Genomic DNA, 21,353 nt, shown 5'->3' with positions numbered 1-21,353 from the left:
CCCGACCTGTCCATAGGCTAGATGCAGATTTCAGAGCACCCAGCTTTCATTCTGTCTTGGGGTGACCTTATGATGTGTATCCCATATCGCTGCCTATGCCCAGAAATTAATTCTTGTGCCTTTCTATGCCTCTAAACTGAGCCTGAGAGGGGGAAGAAAAAAAAAACTGAGCAAAACTTTCTCAAAGCAGTTTGCAGCTTGTTCAAGGTCACATAAAGATAGGAGGGGTTTTTTTCCCAGCTGGGGAGGGGAGCGAGGAAGCACCCGGCTTGCTGGGTTCCAGTCAGCTTTTGGCCAGTTGTTTCAGTTTCTGGTTCTCCAGAGAGAGACTGAGAGTTGGACCTTGCTTTTCCTTCTCTAGAATTCCGGATTTTCTCCCTTTTATACTGGACTGCTTTCAACCTCAGAGCACATCGGGAGGACTTTCCACTGGGCACAGAGGGCCTGGCCCTGGGCCAAGCCCCAGCTCCGAGGAGACCAAGGGGAGGACTCTAATGCTTTCCCAGGTTTTTCCTCCACAGCGAAAGATTTTACCATTTAACCTCATTTTCCTTTCCCGTGTGTTTGTTAAATAAATAGTTTTATCTTCTTCACTTTCCTTCGAGGAAAATTTATTTTTCCTGAACCTGGTGGGGGAGGGCTGGTTGTGCCTTCTCTCAGAGGATCTATTTCTAAATTTGGCCAAACTGGTACAATTCACAATCCACTGAAGCTGTCAAGCTGATCATCAAACACTCCCAGATGTGCTTAAAGGTCTCCTGAGCTGGGGACTCTGGGATTATGCAAATGGAGCCATTCCATGTGGGCTCTAATGACCAGTTAGGAACCACAGTCAGCAACAGGGCTTTATTTGCTGATCATTCACATGCATGGAGCCATAAATGTTTAGTAACATCTTAAAAGAGAGCTTGCATTTTATATCTTGAAGTAAAATTTCGAACCATGCCCCGGCAGGAGCGTAAAAATTAACACCTGAATGGCTTCCATGAACTACTGTGGGGTGAAACATTATTTACAACAGCCATTTACAGCTTGTAGCTGCAACAATTAGCAGCAACTGAGGGTCTACTTTATGGACAAACAAATTAAAGTTTAATTCTGGAGATTTAAAGAAGATTGTGGAAGTGTATTTCCCAATTTCCTACCTCAGCTGGCTCGATTATGTGACAAGATGATCAGAGAATGAAGCTCTGCAGCTCCATGATTAAATCTGTATCTCTCTAAACCAAAGGGCTACTAAAATAAATTTTTATTGGTATTAAATCATGTAAAAGAGCAGCTCTCATTGTAGATCTTACTCTGTTAAAGCTGCAGCTGAAGTAGATTTTCTGTGAGCAGTAGCTCTATTGCAATGCTGGTAATTCCCAGGATACTGCAATGCATAAATGAGGAATATGAAATTCAGCAGACAAAAAAAACCCAGCTCTTGTCTTTTCATATAACATCAGGGGGAAAAAAGCATCTGGTTTGGGTTGTTTTGGTTTGCTTTTTTTTTTTTTCCTTCCATTTAAAGAAATTAAATTAATTTACTTTTCATTCCTGATCAGCACTGGACAAAGGCTCCAATTCCTCATTTCCACAAGAAGCACACAGCAAACTAAGCCAAAAATCATAATTCCATGGTTACACAGGGATGCCTTAAACACTTGAAAATTCCAGCCAGAATTAAAAAACCACAGTAGTGAGGAATCTTAATGTTCAATCCCACAGTTTTTTTGCAGTAATTTCCCTGTGATCACACGAGAAGCACACCCAAAGCTGGGAAGATCAGTCTCACACACACACACTCAATAATTACACACAGTTTCAAGCTGGGCTGCAATAAAAATTTTACTGCCCAAAGGGGCTTCTCTCTTTGTGCAAAACGAGTGACAAATTATTCCCACCCTTATCAAATTACAAAATCAGTCATTTCCAGCACTACAAAGCACACAAATAAAGCAGCAAAGGGGAAGGATGAAAAGGAGTGAAAGCAGCAATGAGGGCATGTGTGGCAGGAATAATGGATATATTCTCCCTGAGCTGAATGGCCCTGTACACTCAGTGTTCTGTTGGCTCTGGGGTGTTATTGGGATTTCATTTTTTTGCCCTGGTTGTGATTCACATGGCTCAGCATGACATCAGCAAGGCCATGGCAGCCTGCAGCCAACTCAGAGCACTCCCAATGCTGTGGCTCATCCTCCACATCCCAACCACACAAATCCACATTAATTTCCCCTTCATGAACACTGTATCTGTGTGTAAAAGGAATTATTCCCCAGAAAGCATGGGAAGAACCAGGAGCTGCCACCCCCTCCATGCAGCAGCTGCCAAGACAAGCCATGGAAGCACTCAGTGCCTCAAGGATACCCTTCCCCAACTGTGGAAAAGGCAATTAACTGGGCCAAGAAATACAAGTCACTAAGTGAAAATAATCAGGGCCAGAAAAAAGCTTTGTTTTAAATGGAATAAATTAAGCAGTAATTGATGGCCACAGCTCTCTGCACAGCCAGTGCAGGGGATGGCAATTCCCAGGATTTATCCTTCCACAGACTAATTGGAACTTATTCCCTAAATCATCCCAACCAGCTCTCTGTCTGGAGCAGGGCCCTTTGCAACCTTTAAGATAAATTCATTGATGGGCTTCTAACGACTTCCCAGCTAATTGTGTTCTCCTAAACTTCTCCACAGCTAGCAGCCAAATCACGTTCCTGTTGAAGGAATAAACTCAGTGTTGGTATCAGAAGGTCATTTGAGAGAAAAAAAAACCCTTCACAGGTGGTAAAAAAAGGCAGAATAAGTAAGATCAGGAGCAATGGAATTGTTAATCCCAACAGTGGCCCCTCTGAACATCAACTGACTTAACAGCTAATCGTGTTCTCCTGAACTTCTCCACAGCTAGCAGCCAAATCACATCCATGTGGAAGCAACAAACTCAGTGTTGGTATCAAAAGATCATCTGAGGGAATAAAACCGCTTCCAATGTGGTAAAAAAGCCACAATAAATAAGATCAGGTGCCATGGAATTGTTATTCCCAACAGTGGCCTCTCTGAACATCAATGAAGAGCCCCCTGCACTGCCCACTCTTCTCTTTTCTCACTGATAATTCATTTCCAGACAGGTTTAATGAGACAGAAATGGGTAAAGAATGGGATCTACCAAAAGGAAAATTAGCACATTGCCCAGATCTAAAAGTTCAAGGAGTTTCTATGAGTAAAAGTTTATGTGAATTATTTATCTTGATTCTGAAAGGAATTTTTTCTGCAGTTCTTTTTCTGGGTGGGAAAGCCTCAAACCACAAAAAACTTCACATTGACACTTGAATATTTAAATAAGAGTAAGCTTCATTTACTTATTGGGACAGAAAGAGTCCCAACTGCTAAAACTGCCAGGAGCAGCTGCTTTTCAAGGAAATTTCTGGAGTTTTTAGTTTCTTCACAAAAGGAATGAGAGGACAGGTAAAAGCCTTTTCTTTGTGTCATCAGGCAAATAAAAGCACATTAAAATAAGACAGGGCAACCTTGCTAAGTACCTTAAAGTATTTCTGCTATCATGTGGGATAACAGAAAAATGGGTTTTACTCATTTGCTTTTGTTTGTTTCTCTTAATTAATACAAAACCAGAATTACCTCTGTGATAATTACAGTAGTCACTGGTGAGTGAAAAGAAAGCAGGACAGCAAAGGAATCTTGCAACAATGGAAAATTATCCCATTCTTGGGTTTATAAATGGAATAGCAAAAAGAAGTCACAAAAGCTTCTTTGCAGAAGCTGTTTAAAAGAAAAACTAACTTAAGGTTGCCATTAGATTGACCAAATGACATTTGCAAAGTATTAAACAAAATGTATTCTGAGCAGAACACCACAGCTTTTTTTCTGGGGCTTAAGTTCAGCTCTTTGTAGTCCATAAAAGCAAAAAAACCCTTAATTTAAAACTGTCATTTTCCAAAGCCATTTGTTTCCATCAGCACGCCTGGTCTCCAAATTAAGCACAAAAACTCAGAGCCAAATACAGGATATTCTTCTGAACTCCTTTGTTTGACAAAGCAATACATTTGTTTAACCTCACTCCATTTGAACATTATTTTAATGTTAATTTTCATCTTTTGTGTCATTCAACACAAAGCACCTCCCTTGTACCCAAGCATTATCTCGGGTGCTATTCCATTAAACTCATCCAAACCTAATTAAGCCCAGTCAGCAGCCAGATAAAAAACATCCAGGAACTCCTAAACTCTGTTTCAGGTTTGCCCCAGCCTAGAGCAGTTATTCTCTCCACAAACTAAAGAACTTTTTATCCCAGTTGCAAAGCAGCACCTGTGCACTGGCACTAAATTCAGTGTTAAACAGCCCAAAGCACAATCACAAATGAATATCTTCTGCAGGTATTTCCCACATGGATTCTAAGAGACACAGAAACCTCACTCCACAGCTGCATCTTGTTACTCAGCTGGTTTTAAGGGATGGTTTTTAAGTATTCCACTTCTTGGAAAAGCCCTGCAGATTAACACAGTCTTGTTTTCTTCTCAGGCACCTTGTCATGTATTTCCCTGCCTTCACTTAAATACTTTTCTGTGGCTTTAGCAATAAATGCTGAATATTAAAGCTCAGAGTGGGCACTGAGAAATGAGTTAGAAGTGACCAGGATTATTAAGAACCCACAGGCACAGGAAAATTCACATTAAGAAATGGTCTCATCTTCCACCCCAGCTCTCTGTGGCCACACCCAGGATGATTTTATACACACAAAGTGCTCACACCTCCTTAATTCAGACCATGTAAAGCTCCCAGATTGTCCCTTCCCAGTCATCCTGAAGAAAAATCAGAACAGCAAGTTATCAGAGGGGCCCTGCTGAGAAGAGTCCAGACCTCTCCTCCACTGCAGGAGGAGCTTCTCTGCTTCCCAAGGGATGCAGGAATACCTGACTGAGGAATAGCTGCATTTTTCTCCAAACTGGAAACATCACTCTCAGGCTCCAGCTGAGCTCATGCTTCAGCAGGAAAAGGTTAAGGAAATAATTATCATGCACCAATTAGCAGAAAACAGGAATAAACCCAGGATGGCTCAGTACACTTGTAACCATGAAAAATTCATGCACACCCCAAATGCTGCTCACCTTACTGAATCAGGTTTAACTCTTGGAGTCAGACTGACGCTTGGAAAACAAACTGGAATCCCCCCTTCCCAAGCTGTTGCTGTAGCCCACTGCCACTCATCGTGCAAGGAGAATTTTTGTCAGTGAGAGAACAACCACAACATCTGTCAGCTCAAATCACTGCTTGGATTTCCCTCTCCAGCTTGGACAACCCCACACCTTAAACAAACAAGTGGAAAAGGCAGCCCTGAAATGTCTGTCTCCACTGCAGATAACAGTGACACCAGAAAAAGCCCCTAACCATTTTATTTAGCTAACTAAAAAAACCCCAGCTTCTGTGCTGTTTTGAACACTGTAATTTTTACCAGTTCACCTTCCCAAATTCAAACCTACAGGACTGATCACTGCTGCCTTTGTAGCCTGGCTTTTAGTCATTCTTGTTAATTCCAACACATCTGAGTAGAGAAAAGGCAAAAGAAACAGGAGATTTAAGTGCCAGTAAAGTGCTATAAGAGGTTTAAGTCCTAGTAAAGCTCTGCTCTCACTTGAGCCTCTCATTGGGGAATCTTTGATAGATCTGCTAATGAGTAACACCTCTAATGTTATCCCAGATCTTTTGGGGTGTGCATTGTGGTGTGCATTGAGGTGCATTCGACCTGGACATGGTGCACCTAAGGATCCTTAAAATAAATACCAAGGTAAAATCCCTTTTTCCCTTCTAACCGTGTTTGACTCTTGATTTTAAGACCAGGAAAAGGCATCACATCCCTCTGCTGTCCTGGCTGCCTCCACAACCCCCTGTAGCAAGAACCTTCAGAAAAGATAAAAAATTCCTTTACTTCCTTTAAACTCCCCTCCTAACGATGCCAGCAAGTGCCCCCTGTAAAATCCCAGAGCACAGGAAATCCCCATTTCACCTGCTGGGCAGGTGCAGCATTCCCAATCCTCTGCACCCCTTTAACCCTTTCCTCAGGTTTGGAACCAGCCCCACACCCAGCATGCAAGAAGTGGCTGCTCCAGGGCTCTGTGACAGCCCTGCCACCCCTGCCCACCCCCAACACCCTGCTGCTTTCCCTGCCATGCTCATGGAGCTGACGGCTCTGAGGAGCTGCCACTGGTGACTCTAAGGTGTCCTGCCCAAAGTGCCAGCTCCAAGTGGAGCACCATGCAGGGATTAATTCACTCTTCCTGACAGCAGTGTCCCACATCTGCCCACCCTTCAGCTCCCATTTCAGCCCCCCAGCTCTGGGAGGTCCATCCAGTGCTCCTCTCCACCAGCACAGACTGAGGCATCCACTCAGTCACTGCTGCAGATGCTGAATGAGGCCTCTGATGTCACCCCCGTGGTGTCACTGCCACCTCCCAGCACTCCTGCAGCTCTGCCAGGCAGGATCCACAGAATCCACACTCACCCTCCCCAAAAAAACCCCATAATTATCCACCCATTCAATAGTTTTGTTCTCTGTAACAGAGCACACACTTCTGCCAAGTGCTCACACTGCAGAGCTTCAGATACCTGAACATCATAAAAGCAATTTCACAGGCTGCAAAAAGCCAATAGTAACAATTATGTGTTCTAAGAGCTGAGTAATTAGAGTCCAGAGGAGATGAAAGCAATAAATAATGAATGGAAGGTTGTCAAGGCTCCTGAAAGGCCTCCTCAAGCACACTCAACATCACCGTGGCTCATCCCTCAGTGCTTCATCTGCTGCCCTTCAAACACAGACAGGAGCTGTGCTCTCCCCAAGTCTGCAGAGTTCTGAACCTGAACCAGCACAGCCACTCCTGCAGTGGGATCTCTCCAGCTCTTACCAGGAAGTTTTCCTTCCTGCATCTCAGGTGAACACAGCCAAATCCACTTTTTATGGTTTGTTTGTTGGGTTTTTTTTTTCCCCCAAGCTATAAATTGTTAAAGAAAAAAAGCTCATGTTCATCTGCCTTCCTGAAGCAGGCCCTGCAAAAGGGGTCTCAGGAAAAGAAATCTCACATTCCACTCCTGTAATGTGCAAACACCCTACTGTAAAACCCCAGAGAGCACACCCTGAGCCACGGACTCCAACTCCCCATTTCCATTCAGGAGAGATGCTTTGGCAATGAAATGAAAACACAGCTTTCTCAAAACATGTAATATCCCTATTTTGTTATCAGATTATAGTCTCAGCTTCTGTGCCTAAAATATTCCACTTCAGCTGCTTTATCCCCACTATCTGTTTTTGCTGTGTGCTCAGCATGGCATCAGGAGCCCGAGCTCAGCTACAAAGGACTGGGGGCTCTCACTCAGGGCTTTTCCAGCTGGACTTCTCCAGGAGCCTCTTCCACTGGCACAGGGATTTCCCACTGTCTGTCTTTGCAATCACCAGAGCAGGAGGAATCCAACTGCCCCCAAATTCTACCCCAATTCTCAGCCCCTTGATCATCTCCCAACTGATTCAGCAGGGCTGGGTCAGGGGTTTCATCCAGTGGGAACCACAAGAGGAAGTTCAAGGTGCACTTATCAGACACACATTTAGGGCAGTCTCTGTAGTTTTCCATGATGAAAAAGATCCACAAACTTTTGTATCCAGCCTCCTCTGGATACTAAAATCCATCAGTCCTACAATTCAGTGCTTTTGCTCTTTGATATCAGCACCATTTGAGGGCAGAGACCCCATTCCCAATTCCATGAGCCAATGTCACCAAAAGCAGATGCTGTTTTTAAAAGGGACACAAGAAAAGGGATAAGGGATGAAAGGTGGAGTTTGCAGTCTCACTCAGCACTGATTTTCCTTTTAAAGTATCTACTTTGCCTTAAGATCCTATACTGAAGTTCCTGAACAGCCTCAGATATAAATAAGTGCATTTAAATAGGAAGCTCTGCATTGTCATCAGCATCTTAAATGTAATGCCTTAAAAACACCTTAACATTAAGGTTATGCAAGTTAAAGAAGCCAAATGTCAACCCAAATTAAGTTCTCTTTTTAAAATAAAAGTCAGGGTTTTGAAGCAATTAAGGGTTGGACTTGACGATCTTAGATGTCTTTTCCAAATTAAATTATTCTAGGACTCCATAAACTTACTTGTTCAAAGAAAGTTCTTTATACAGTCACAAACCCTTCAGCAGAAACACCGAGTATGAACCTTGTTTGGGGAAAAATCAGCTTAAAACCAGCTTTTAAGCACAAACACAAGCAAATACTTCACTGACTGCCTTACTTGCAGTTTAGGATGCCAAAGTGCAGATCTGGAAAGCACAAACCTTCACTATGACAGTCTGATCAGAGTTGCTGCTCATCATCTCATTGATGGACTTAAAGAGCTGCAGCAGAGACTCCCTGAAGTCTGCTTCTCCTTTGTTTTCATACAGTCTGAAAAAGAATTAGGTTTCATCAGCACAAACCTCAATGGAAATACAGGATTTTTAAATCTGGTGATTTTTTTAACAATCAAATGACAGATGCCTGTTTGTTGTTTTAACACTTTTTCAAGAATTTCTACAAGTTTCTTCACCAAACCAAGAGTTTTCTTTCACAAAAAAACCTCCAGACAAGACAGACTGGCCAGACTGGACCAGCAGGAGCAGAGATTTTTATTGTAAAGGTTTCTCTGTGAAATGCCACAGCCAGCACTGCTGTTTCAGTCTCCTGGTGAATCCCTAAGCAGTGACCCAATTCCCTGTGCCCACACAGCCCTGGGACAGCCTCTCCACCCTGCAGATGTCTGGCAGGACCCTTGCCAGGCAGCTCTGTGCTGATGAAGCCAGAAAGCAGCCAGCCAACTTGCCAGCAATCATTAAAATCTACCAGTGGCCTAAGGTGAGTGACCTTAAACTCTGGGAAAGAAAGACGGAAGGAAGGAAAGAAAGAACAAAAGAAAAAGCCCATCGACCCTTTTGTTGCTAAAAATATACTTTTTACTTTCTGTGGGAAGGAAGCACTGAGGTTAAACTGTGCTTCAGCACTAATTCCAGGCTCAGTTTCCCATGGAGTCAGCAGAGCTGACACAGAGGAATGACTCAGCCCCAGCTCAGCTTCAGGGACAAGGTCCCTGTGCCTTCAGGCAGATGCCTCAGGGCTGAGCTGCCCACTAGGACCCCCTTCCTCTCTCTCTCAGATGCTTTCAGGGGATTAGAACTGCACAGGGCAACACCAAAGGCAACAAAAATACAGCAAACGTGAAGAACTTGGGCCACTGGTTCAGTGAGTGTTCCTGGAATTCTCTGAAGGTTTTAAAATGCAGAACCAGCCCTGCTTCAGGTGTAGGATGGCACAATCCTCACTGGAAAATGAGGAGAGACGACCACTGGCTCCACATCATCCTTGAAAACTTCCCCCTCCTTGGGCAGCACGTGGGACTCAATACCCCAGGGTTATTCAGACTTAACCTGAGCAAAATCAAAAGGGATCTGGAATCCAGATTAAATCTAACCAGGGGAGTTATAAACATCCCATGGGGCTTCCAGGCCAGGTTGGATGGGGCTTGGGGCAGCCTGGGATAGTGGAAGGTGAAGTGGGATGAGTTTAAGGTCCTTTCCCACCCAAACCATTCCATGACTCCTTCCCCCAGTAAAACCCCACATTTGCCCAGCTCTGTTTGCCTCCAAGAGTCTCACCCAACAACAAAAACTGGGCTTCCAACGCCCTCCCTGGTTCCACTGGCTCTGATCCCCCCAAACACCTTGCACCAAGACCCATTAGAACAGCTCCCAGCAAGAGTTCAATTCCCTTTTACTTTCCTCCATTTTCTCCTGGAGTTAAACCCAGTAGGAAGGTCTTGAACAAAGTTTGCAGCTCAGAAAGAGAATCTCACGCAGGAATTTTCCATATATAATCATTGCATGGTTTCTTCATGTTCCAAGATCACAGAATCCCAGAATGGTTTGTGTTGGAAGGGATTTTAAATCCCACCCAGTGCCAGCCCTGCCATGGCAGGGACACCTCCCACTGTCCCAGGCTGCTCCCAGCCCCAATGTCCAGCCTGGCCTTGGGCACTGCCAGGGATCCAGGGGCAGCCCCAGCTGCTCTGGGCACCCTGTGCCAGGGCCTGCCCACCCTCACAGGGAAGAATCTCCTCCCAGTATCCAATTTAAAGCTACATCATGATGGATCACATATTGCAGTTGGGAAGGGGCTTTTCTTGGGATAAACACAGAGTTCAGGATGTTCCTGCTGCTTTATGCTGAAGTTAATGTGTATCACACATTTTTAATGCTGTGCTCATAAACTTTTGGAAGCCCCAAATATGAAAAAAGCCTATATTAACTTGGACACAGAGGAAATGAATGCTACAGGAAAAAAAACCCCAAACCACTAAATCGTGTTATTTTGCTGTGCAAAATTCTATTTCCCTTTTAGGCTAAATCTGGGGATTATGCAGGACAAAAAACTTGTCAATTCCCCATTTTCATAATGGATTTCAGTGTCCCCTGAGCAGATCAGAGAGGTGAAACTTACACCAACAGAAAGAGTAACTGAACTTGACAGCCCAATAAATCAAAGTCCTTCAGACAAAAAGCTCTGCCTTTCAAAAAGGAAGTTGCAATAAAAAAATAAACAAGTTAGTCACAAATGTGTTCCTACTGTCAGTTAATAACATCTATTTATTTAATATACCTGATAAAGCACAAAAACTCTGCAGCTGTGAGAAAACCAGGTTTACACCAGGTTGGTTCTTCCAGCACTGCCTGGAGGATTTCAAGACTGCAGTAAATACACCACAACCACTGGGATCATTACTGAGGAAATCAAATAAAGATATTTCTAAAGGTCACTTGTAATATTTTGCCTTTATCAACCTTTGCTGTAGTGAACAAATAGCTGTGCCACCAGGCTTTAAGTGGATGAACTTCCAGAACTGAACTGCTAACAGGCTCCATCCATCCACCCTACCACCCTAGTCCTGAAGTTAAAAATATGCCATAATTTGGAATAAAAGCTTCAGCTCGCTGCTCGTGATTCCTCAGCAGAACAGCAGCAATCACTCAGAGCCCTGCCACCCTCCTGCATTTTAATCACCCCAAATCACACCCCCCAGGCAGGGTTTCAGTCCTGCAGCAGAACCAATCACAGGCTCGTTCAGCATTCAGTAATTCTGCTGATTAATCCCTTGGCATGGAGAGCTGTGTCTTCCCAACACTGAAGGGCTGTGAATTAGGGCTTCCCACAAGGAAACCCCACAGCCAGTCCTGGAGGGTCAGACTGTCTGTAAATCCAATCTGCAGCCAGAGGGAATCTTTTTTTTCTGTTTTCAAGTGATTTGTAGGGCCTGCTACAGGCTCAGTGACATTCAGTATTTTACGAATCTCGCAGCAGGGCTCCTACAGAAATAAATTCCAAGCCCTAAATTAGAGAAAAGGGTGCTGGAGATGGTAACTTAAGAGCTCTACATAAATCCCTTGTAATAAGGTTGTTACCACTGCTAACAAGCAGTAAAAGGACTCAATCTAAGCAAAGCTGAAGATCTCATCAGCTTGGTTTATAACTTTTGTACAAAACACAATATAGCAACAGAAGTTTCCCCAAATAGTGCCAAGCTTTAATTGTTCAGAGACCTAAACTATCATGATTTTACCAATTCACTGCTACTGAAAATACTCATCTCTGCTGAAGAGGGAAAAACCTCATCCTGAAGTAACCTCTCACAGCTTCAAGCATTTCTAAAACAATGCAATATTGAGCAATTTTAACTGAAGCACTATGAAATTTTGGCAGTTTTTGAGCATTATTGGGAATGGGAGGTTTAAGCACTGCCTGTACTCACTGGTTGAACAATATCCTGGAGCGGACGATGAACTTGAAGATGTATTCCAAGGCTTTCATGGCTTTGAAGAGTTGATCAGTGATCCCACACTTCTCAGCATTGTCCACGTATGTTTTTAAAACCTTGGTCAGTTTGCTGTTTAAATACAAAAAAAAAACCCCACATCCAAGTTACATTCTCACAGAATTTCCATTTTGAAAGGTTCAAAGAAAAATTATGCACCCACAGAGTTACAAAATTAATTATTCAACTCAAACTCATGTTCTTGTTTTGGTTAGTAGCTGTAACTTATTCTTGAGCAAAAAAGAGAAAAGTCACAGACCATAACTTTATCATACAGCAAATCTCAGGCTGATTTTCTGCTGGATGTTTAGGGATACTCAGATTTAAGCTCTGAGAAAGATGCACCTACTAAGAATAATCAGAATAATAAAAATAATTAAATGAAATACAAGCATGTTGTTAGAATTAACACATAGTATGAATTTCTTCATTCAACAAGGCTTCCCTTTATAAAGCCTTCCCGTGGATTTTGGGCTGGAATTTGCAAAATTTATCTCTCCATGTATGTAATACCAGCTGGAAATTCTCTTATTCCCCATTTTAAAGCCTATCAAACTCAAAAGTGAAACAATTTTCAAAATAATCCCATTTCAGCTCCCTCCCTTCCAATGAATATAAATCAGGGTTTTAATGCAACCACGAGCAATTCCATTTTAAATCATCCCAGCTCCAGTGCATGATCCAACATCCCCACTCCAAGTAAACAAGCGCCACATTATTCTCCACTGACAGAAAACAACACGGAGCTCACAGAGATCCTGCTGCCTGGGGATTTGTTGGAATAGGAGCAAACTGCCTGAGAATTTCAAGTAACCACTTCAATATTGCCAAGGCCACCTCTCTTTACTTCAGAGCAACAGCTGAAGGTTGGGCCTGATGATGTTGGAGCTCTTTGCCAAGCTGGATGTTCTATGAACAGAAGGCAGGGAGAGGGCAGGGATCTGCCATGTCCACGGGTGCACATCAAGCCAGAATTGAGCTCTTCCCTGCTTCTGTCTCCCTGCACTTGAGGAAGGGAAGCATTCTTTCCACGCCAGCCACAGAAAGGACCACCCTCAGCTTTTCCTGATAAATCCAGGTGCTGGAGGATGCTCCACCCTCAGCTTTTCCTGATAAATCCGGGTCCTGGAGGATGCTCCATCTTCTGCTCACATCACACGGAGTTGCAACAGCAGCGGCAACTCAGTGATCAAAACATCAACACTGAGACTGAAGGCTCAAATCTTCTTTGGGAATTAAAGGAGGATCAGGAAAGGCTCTTCCCCCAGAGGGTGCTGGGCACTGCCCAGGCTCCCCAGGGAATGGGCACGGCCCCGAGGCTGCTCCAGGAGCGTTGGGACAGCGCTGCCAGGGATGCCCAGGGTGGGAGTGTTGGGGGGTCTGGGCAGGGCCAGGGGTGGGACTGGATGATCCTGTGGGTCCCTTCCAGCTCGGGATATTCCACGATTCTATGATTTTATGATTCTTCACGATTTTAAATCAGTATTTTTGCACACTTTCAGGCCCTTTAACAGAGACTCTGCACCAGCAAATGCACCCCAGGTTTCCCGCTTTGGGTTTGCTTCCCCCCAGCAATGCAAAGATTCCATTAGATATTTTTCCTCCAACACTGACAGTCTAAAGCAGCAGCAAAGATTCCAACTGTCAAAAAAACACTTAAGACAACAAAAATAATGGACTTTTGGGTTTTTTTGTCCTTCACTGCTTCTTCCCCACAATGACAGTAATGTGGATAATCCAGGGTACAACGTCAATTTAATGCACCGAACAACCTGTAGTTGAAACACCCTAAATGGACATGGTATCTTTCCCAGTATGAGTGAGAAGTCATTTTGTTTTCCTTACAAAACAACTCCTGAAATTGTCAAATCATCCCCTTCATTACAACACAATCAAGACTTCTCCTTGCACGTGACTGAAAGTGTTACCAATTTATTGCAAGAAAGAAACAAAGATTATCCCCAGTCTTCCTCAAGACCCTCCCAAGCTCATGGGCACATCCTAATTAAGTGCCATAAACGAGTAATTAAATAATATTACCTGGAAAAATTCTCCAAGTCACATTAGGAAAAATCAATTTTCCCACTTACGTGTAGGCCAAGGTAGCACTGAAATGCTTCTTGATGTAAGTCTCCAAGACAGGGTTGAAATGTTGAAATTTTCTGTCAGCAATCAGTCCAATGATAAATACCTGAAAAAAACCAACATCATTAGTGCGTTACTCTCAAAAAAAAAATCTTTAATTTTTTGCCCATTCCCCTTTCTTTTCAGAGAAGACACATTACTGACATTAAAATTTCTGCTTCTGTCCTAAATTCTGCTGTTAATCCATTAAAATGGCAGGATTTCACTGCTTCGTTATTTTCTGGGAGGATGACATGAAATAATCCAACTCCCTCTGGATCTGAACCTTTAAATACAACTTTTAAATGAAATAATAACTATCAGCTCAGATTTTTTTCCATTACAAACTTCACTCTATCTTTTATACCCCATCATTATCTACATTTCAGACCTTCCCCACTGCAGACTCACCAAAGCATCAAACACCAAAGTGTCAAAGGTCTCACTCTCCGAGTTCTCCATCATGATGTTAAAAAGGGCATCCAGTGTATCTTGCAGAAACTACAAAGAAACCACACAGCTCATCATATTTCCAAAGGAATATTAAATTCAGACTCCACACAGGTCTCTATAGAGGTACTTGCTAAAGGCATTTTAAAAGTTAGCCAAAAAATGAAAAATCCAATGTTTTTCTTTTCAGCAAATTATTTTTTAGTGAAGTTCATTATCTCTACACACGTTATCACTCCAGCAGAAAAAAAGGAAGTCCGAAATCACACTTGGCACACCTGAACAAGGACTTCCATCTACGACAGTGCTCCAACAAGAATTTCCAAACTGCAGCTTCACCCCACAGTCACCAGGCCCATGCATTGCTGAAAACTTGGGTGTTTCAGAGCACAAACCACACAAGCAACTGAGTCTCATGCCAAGGAAACTGGGAGCTGAGCCGTGGGAGGCACTCAGAACATCCCTGCTCAGGGCTGCCCCGCCCAGATCCACAACTCCAACGGGATCACACATGCAGGCATGGGAACAGAGCACCCCACTGCTGCCCCAGCCCCAAACCTACACAGGAAGGTCTTCACTCCCCCCTGGCTGGGCACCCCCATCTGTGCAAGACGAGAGGAAAAGCAGATTAGTGCCAGGGGCTTCCAGTCAAGCACAGGGACAAAAGCTTCCTAATTCCTGTAGTTCTTCCCAGAGACAGCCAGGAATCCATGCACTGCCCAGAGATACTCATCAGTTTTGCTGGAATGGGATTGTGTGTCTGAGCAGCTCCTTCCTCCAGCTGGCACAGACAGACAGGGGCTCCTCCAGGGCACAGCCAGGACGGATCACAGCTCAGTTTGGGTCGAGAAAGAAGGGGTTAAATACGGATGGTTCCAGCACATCTGTCTCAAATCATCACAAAATGGTTTGGAAGGGATCTTAAAGTTCATCCAGTGCCACTCCTGCCATGGGCAGGGACACCTTCCACTGTCCTAGGCTGCTCCCAGCCCCAATGTCCAGCCTGGCCTTGGGCACTGCCAGGGATCCAGGGGCAGCCACAGCTGCTCTGGGCACCCTGTGCCAGGGCCTCAGCACCCTCACAGAGAAGTAAAATGAAACAAAAATAGTTTTTGCACTGTAGATGAGACAAGGTTGGGGAAGAGTATCTCAAATAGCAGAAAGGAACTGATTCCAAGATCCCAGCTACAAAGAGGCACCACACACCCTGTGAGAGGGAAAACCAGCCTGACTCCCACCTTCCTCCTTTAAAAATGTTCAGCTGTGCAATGAGTCTCCTGGATCAAGCATGATTCACCTGATCTCCTAAACCTACAGTCAAATGTCAGGAATTAACCCCCATTCACAGCTGAATGTCAAACTTCTTAAACCAAGTGAGCACTGAGTCACAGCTCCTGCTGCTGAGGATGAAAAAACAGAAAAGCCAAAATTCTTGCAGCTGATGTCAGCCCAGTCCTGGGGAAGAGCCAGCTCATAATTTCACTACAGGGGCAAAAGAAAAACATCACCTTCTCCCAGCCTTACTCATTCCATTAAAGAAGATGTGCAAATAAAGCACATTAAAGGCTGGACTCGATGTTCTAAAGGTTGAACTCTGAGATCTTAGAGGTCTTTTCCAACCTAAATGGTTCTGTAATTCGAAATGATTCCGTGGCTGCTGCCAGCTGGCAGGAAGGGAAGTGTAAAGCAGGGTTCTGAGCCTTGACAGGAGAAGTTTCTCTCTTGGTCTGAAGAGAAGTTGCACTCTTGGGTCCCACACGCTGAGTCCTTTGGAAGCCAAAGGATGGCTGGGAGGCTGACCAAGCCTTGATTTCACATTCAGGCACCTTAGCCTGACTTGCACAGGCAGAGTTCAAGCTTTAAATCCGTTCACAAGGACTCGGTGGAGCAGCTGGAAGAGCACGGCAGAGATGCTGCTGTGCAAAGGGGCAGGACGTTCCTCAGGTAGCATGAATAATTATAATTCCTGGACTATTCTGTTACCTTCTCATATTCCATAGACTCTGCAAAAATGGAGCCAGAGCCTCTGGGGAAGGGAGATAACATTTACAGCTTCCCCACACTCTGGGAACAGGCACAGAATGGGGATCTGGGCTGATCTCTACTCAGCAATAAATGAACGCTGGCAGGCCCAGGCCTTTTACTGGGAGTTTTGAGGAATGGCAATGGCTTAACAGAAAATATGAATGCATTTTATCACATCAGTACTTTTTTTAAAGATATCCAGACTGTACCAGGTATTGTGTTTAAAGACATGAAGGACAAAGAAAGCTGGAAGAACAGAAAGAACAGTTACAAATCAGATACTCCAACAGAGCAGGCTCCACAAAGATGGAACACTGCTGCAACAGATTGAGAATGTAAACAGATGGAGAATGGAATGGCCCTCTAAAAAAAAGGATAAAAATGGTGGTGGAAGCAATATTAAACATTCCTTCTTCTGCCCTGTGCATGATCCAGTTGTGCTCAGATCCCTGTGAGCAGGAAGGAAGGGAATCTCATTGACTCTGAGTGTGTGCAGCTGGAGAACTCACTCCAGTGCTTTTACTCAAACCTCATCTATGCTGCATCCTGAGGAAATCCCTAATCCCCACCAAGCAGGAATGTGCCACGCACTCTGGGATGCCACATCTGGAGAGGAGGGAGAACTCCAAGTGACAGAGCCATGACAGTGCTTGGCAGGAGCCAGTACCACTGTCAAGATTCTGCTGTCAAACGATCCAGGACAAAACCACAGCAGGTAGAACCTTCCTGAAACACAAACCTGTGAGATCCCACTTTCCCCACCCTCCAAGGATGACAGTATCAGCATTCCCAGATGGTTTAAGTTACTTCAAGCTGAGCCATTCATTATGCTCCTATTAACCACCTAAAAATGCCCTGAAGTAAGGAAATAACTCCCCAGGGCCTTCAGGGTCACCTGTCCCCAGTACATCTTTTGACTCTCTTTTAGATTTGATTTGTTACAACATCTTAAATGAAGTCCCAGCCTCCTCTTTTGCACAGCTAAATAATCACTCAGTGGCCTTGGCAAATGAAAATAACTTGGCTCAGCTAAATATTTCCAGAAAAAGTGTTTTTTTTTAAAAAGAAAACAACAGCAGCACACACGAGGATTGCATTCCACATCCACAGATTAAGTGTATTTAATATCACCATGTAAGAATTCTGAGATGCTCTAATACTGCAAAGAAAAACACCTTTTCTTCATGGATGTGTATATAAAAATTGACCAAAGTGCTAAAAAAAAACCCCCTAAATTTTCAGAAATGTGCATTTTATGTGTGTTTTATCAGTTCTCAACATCTGAAATGTTCTAGAGGGCAGGGAGAGGAGCATCAGCACCCTGAAGTTTGAGACTCCTGCTTGCAATTTAATGTGCAAGTGAGTGCAGTGAGCTTGAGGGGGGAGGTGTGGGGAACCAAAACAAAAAGATGCCTCAAAATCTGGGATTTTTAAAGACATGAACTCATTACCTTGACCACTTCACCACCATCAACCTTCATCAGCTGCTTCAAGTTCTGGTGCAACAGGCTCGTGTTGGATCTCCACTTCAGCAGTCCCAAGAGGTCAACTAGGAATTATAAGAAACAATTTTATCACACAGGGTATTTCCCTCCCCTCACCCTCCATAACCATGGGCAGGACAAAGAGCTTTATTTCCTTAGTTCAGCCTTTTTTCCCTGGACAACGACGCATTTCTGGTACCTTCTGACGCTGCAGAAACCTCGGACAATCCTTCTACCCTGACAGAACTCTGAAAGGCTCTCAGAAAAGCAGCCAGCTTTTGAAATATCAGCAGGAAAAATCTAGGCCAAGGAAGCCTGCTCCCTCGGTTTTTAATTTGCTGTACACAACAGTTGTGTATTTAGAAAAAGATGCCAGAATGAAATTAGTCAGCCACCAACACAGTCATATCTACAGGGCAGTGACTCTCCCAGCATTAATGTTTCCAGCTCCTTTGCTCTCACTGCATAAACTGAAAAGAAAACAAAGCACAGTGCAAGGCAAACAGCTGCAAACTAAATGAGAGTGGGGGGAAGCTGGGTGATGAGGAGTGCCCAGACTGCTCTCAAGGGATGGACCCTGAGGGCACAGAGCGGATCATGAGAATGGTCTTGTCCCCAAATCCAGCACCACGAAGATGGTGTCACTCCAGCATTCCTTGATAAAGAAGGGAATACAGAAGGCCAGCTCTCTCCATTAGTCATTGCAAAGCTTCCTTTAGAGAGAAGTTCCCAGGAGGAACTCTCAGTTCCCCTGCAGAGCAGCAGCTCGCTGGGAAATATCAACCCCAAGGGGTCAAACCCACCCCAGCATCTGCTGAGATGCTGAATTGCACCCAGACCCCAAAACCCCACACTCCTCCTGCCTTAGCCAAAGTAGCCTCAGGGAAAAATTCTTCCCCATGAAAAGTCACTTTTCAGCACAAAACAAACTCGCAGCAACTCCTGCTCAGAAGAAGCCCTCAACAAAAAACTGAATTCAATGATCTTAAAGGTCTTCTCCAACCTAAACGATTTCATGACTAATTTAAAGACTCACTACCTTCAGTTTAGCCCCTGACCCACTCCTGCACATTACCCACCTCCCAATATGATTCATATTATGTGAATTCTGCCCAAAATAACTCAAAACAGGCAGTTTCTCCCAACAAATATCCCCTCACCTCTCTGCTATTTAGACTTTCAAAGCAACCAACACTATGCTTACCAAGCCATGAATCTGCAGAGTTTATTCTGCAAACTATCTGCAAAGACCCAAAGCAGCTGCTATACTTTTCCCAAAAAATCTTTCATTCTAAGTAATAAATGAAGTTACTTCTAGTGGAGAGGACTGCAGTACTCCTTGGAAAGATTCCCCTCTGAGCAGCACTCAAACCAAGCCTTCTCATCATCTCCTTGTGAGGAGAAATAAAGAGTGGTTTACTACATTAAAACTTTGAAAGACTTGAATCCAAGCCCTCCATTCCTTTTAATACATCCTACAAGAAGTCTATAGCCTGAACCCAAAGTCTTAAGAAACTCAGCATTAACAAAAAAATGCTTCTGGAAGCAAAGCAAAGATGCCTCCATGAGTTATCCAAAGTGTTTCATGGATATATTCATAGCAGCTTTCCACCCCTGAATTTTGCTGCAGTCTGACTTCTAACAAGGCATCAGCTTGACAGAAGAAATGATCTGAACAAAAGCCAGCCCACAGACAAGCTCTGAACAGCATCACGGATTGCCCCAAGAAAACAAACCCACGTGGACTCGCAGCGTGCTGGCAGAGCAAATGCTAAATGAATATACATTTGTGAGCACAAAATGTCAGTGCAGGCCAGCTGAAAGGGAAAAATAACTTACAGGGTACAGAAAAATGGGCACTCACTGGCACTGCAAGCATTAATTAACCCCAGCAAAGTACCAGTCAGGCAGTTAATCCCACTCCTTTCACAGGGCTGCGTGTAAAATAATGCAGCAAAAGGATGTAAAACACTGGTTTAGCCTACAGGAAACAGGAATGTTGGAGTCAGCCTAGGTCAAGTGAAATTTGAGATTAGAAAACATCAGGAGAAAGACAGAATGAGGTTGCCCAGGGAAGCTGGGGCTGCCCCAACCCTGGAAGTGTCCAAGGCCAGGTTGGAGCAACCTGGGACAGTGGGAGGTGTCCCTGCCTACGGCAGGGGGTGGCACTGGGTGATCATTAAGGTCCCTTCCAACCCAAACCAGTCTGGGATTCTGTGATTTCCAACTGCAAAGGGTTTAAACAAACACTCAGGTTGCAAAGTCCCCAGCAGCAACTTTGCTTTATTAATGTGATTTATTATTCTATTGACTGCTTATGAACATTTTCTTTCACAAGGTATTTAACAAGTGGAAGCAAACAGCCCAAGTTCCTGCCTATCTGCTTCCCCTGACCTCTATCTGTGCAAAAGCTCCCCCATAGACACACCCAAACCTTTCTCAAAGCCCAGCCCCTGAATTAAGTTAGGTAATATTTCCCCTAAAAATCTGTTCTTTGAAATTCTCTGCTTTCTTGACTTTAACATTTGATTTCCAGGCTGTATGGCTTTTATTTTAATTCAGTGCTTACATCTTCACTTTTTATGCCACTACAGCACTTCAATTAGTCATGTGTGTATGTGTGTTGGGTTTTTTTTAATTATCAACTGTGCTAAGTCAAATTTTTCCCAACTGTTCTCCAAAATTCTGGTCTCCCTGGTTCCTCAAAGTCCTGACTCCAGTGAAGGAACAGCCACTATTATCCTGAGATTTGAGTCCTTCAGGCAGGAAAGAAAACAGAGAAATTCTTGAAATAAGCCTTAGAGGTGCCCTGGATGCTTCCAGCACAAACCCACGGGGACAGCACCAGCCAGCTCTCTGCCTACTGGAAACTGAACACTTTTCCAGCATTAATGCAAGCCCATTAATGCAATTTCACTTCTGGTCCCATCACCCTGATAGTAACAGGACATCCTGGAAGTCTTGGAAGAAGGACCAAGAGGATTTATTTCCACAGGCACTGAGGGGGGTTTTGCTCCTCCTCTTTGTTTTATGTCACTGGTCTTCTTCAAAATTAACTGCAAAATCCAGCAAAAGGCCAGGGAATGGTCCTGCCCTCATAAATTCTGCTCAAATCACTAAAAACCAGTGAAGTGTTAAAGTAGATACTTCTTACCACCACCCTCTCTCAAATAAAAGTCTCACCAGTGGCCAAATTTGTTATTTTGAAGACTTTTCCATGCTAAGGACATTGATTACTGATAGAAAAGCAACATTAATAACTCACAGTTCATAGAGGACTGAAGTCAAGGGAGTGCTCAAAGAGCTCAGGTGCAAGAAGGTTTCTGCACCATTAACCACCACACAGAAAAAGCCAGATGACTTATTCTCATGCTTTCAGAATAATTAAAAATAAGTC

At 43.9% G+C, this 21,353-nt stretch overlaps 1 protein-coding gene across 6 annotated transcripts in view; it reads right to left on the bottom strand.

The window, feature by feature from the left end:
* The window catches only part of DOCK1 (dedicator of cytokinesis 1), a 265,954-nt gene that overhangs the window by 195,129 nt on the left and 49,472 nt on the right, over nt 1-21,353 (bottom strand). For all 6 annotated transcript variants that reach the window (XM_069020260.1, XM_069020261.1, XM_069020263.1 and 3 more), the window contains exons 19-23: nt 17,924-18,021; nt 14,409-14,498; nt 13,964-14,064; nt 11,811-11,945; nt 8,311-8,419 (exon numbers count right to left, since the gene is read on the bottom strand). In XM_069020260.1, the coding sequence (XP_068876361.1) occupies nt 8,311-8,419; nt 11,811-11,945; nt 13,964-14,064; nt 14,409-14,498; nt 17,924-18,021 (533 nt within the window). The remainder of the gene's footprint in view (nt 1-8,310; nt 8,420-11,810; nt 11,946-13,963; nt 14,065-14,408; nt 14,499-17,923; nt 18,022-21,353) is intronic.

This window comes from Aphelocoma coerulescens, chromosome 6 (assembly GCF_041296385.1).
Source record: "Aphelocoma coerulescens isolate FSJ_1873_10779 chromosome 6, UR_Acoe_1.0, whole genome shotgun sequence".
NCBI classification, from domain to species: domain Eukaryota; kingdom Metazoa; phylum Chordata; class Aves; order Passeriformes; family Corvidae; genus Aphelocoma; species Aphelocoma coerulescens.
The sequence above is the reverse complement of the archived record's forward strand: the minus strand, read 5'-3'. Positions and strand labels throughout refer to the sequence as shown.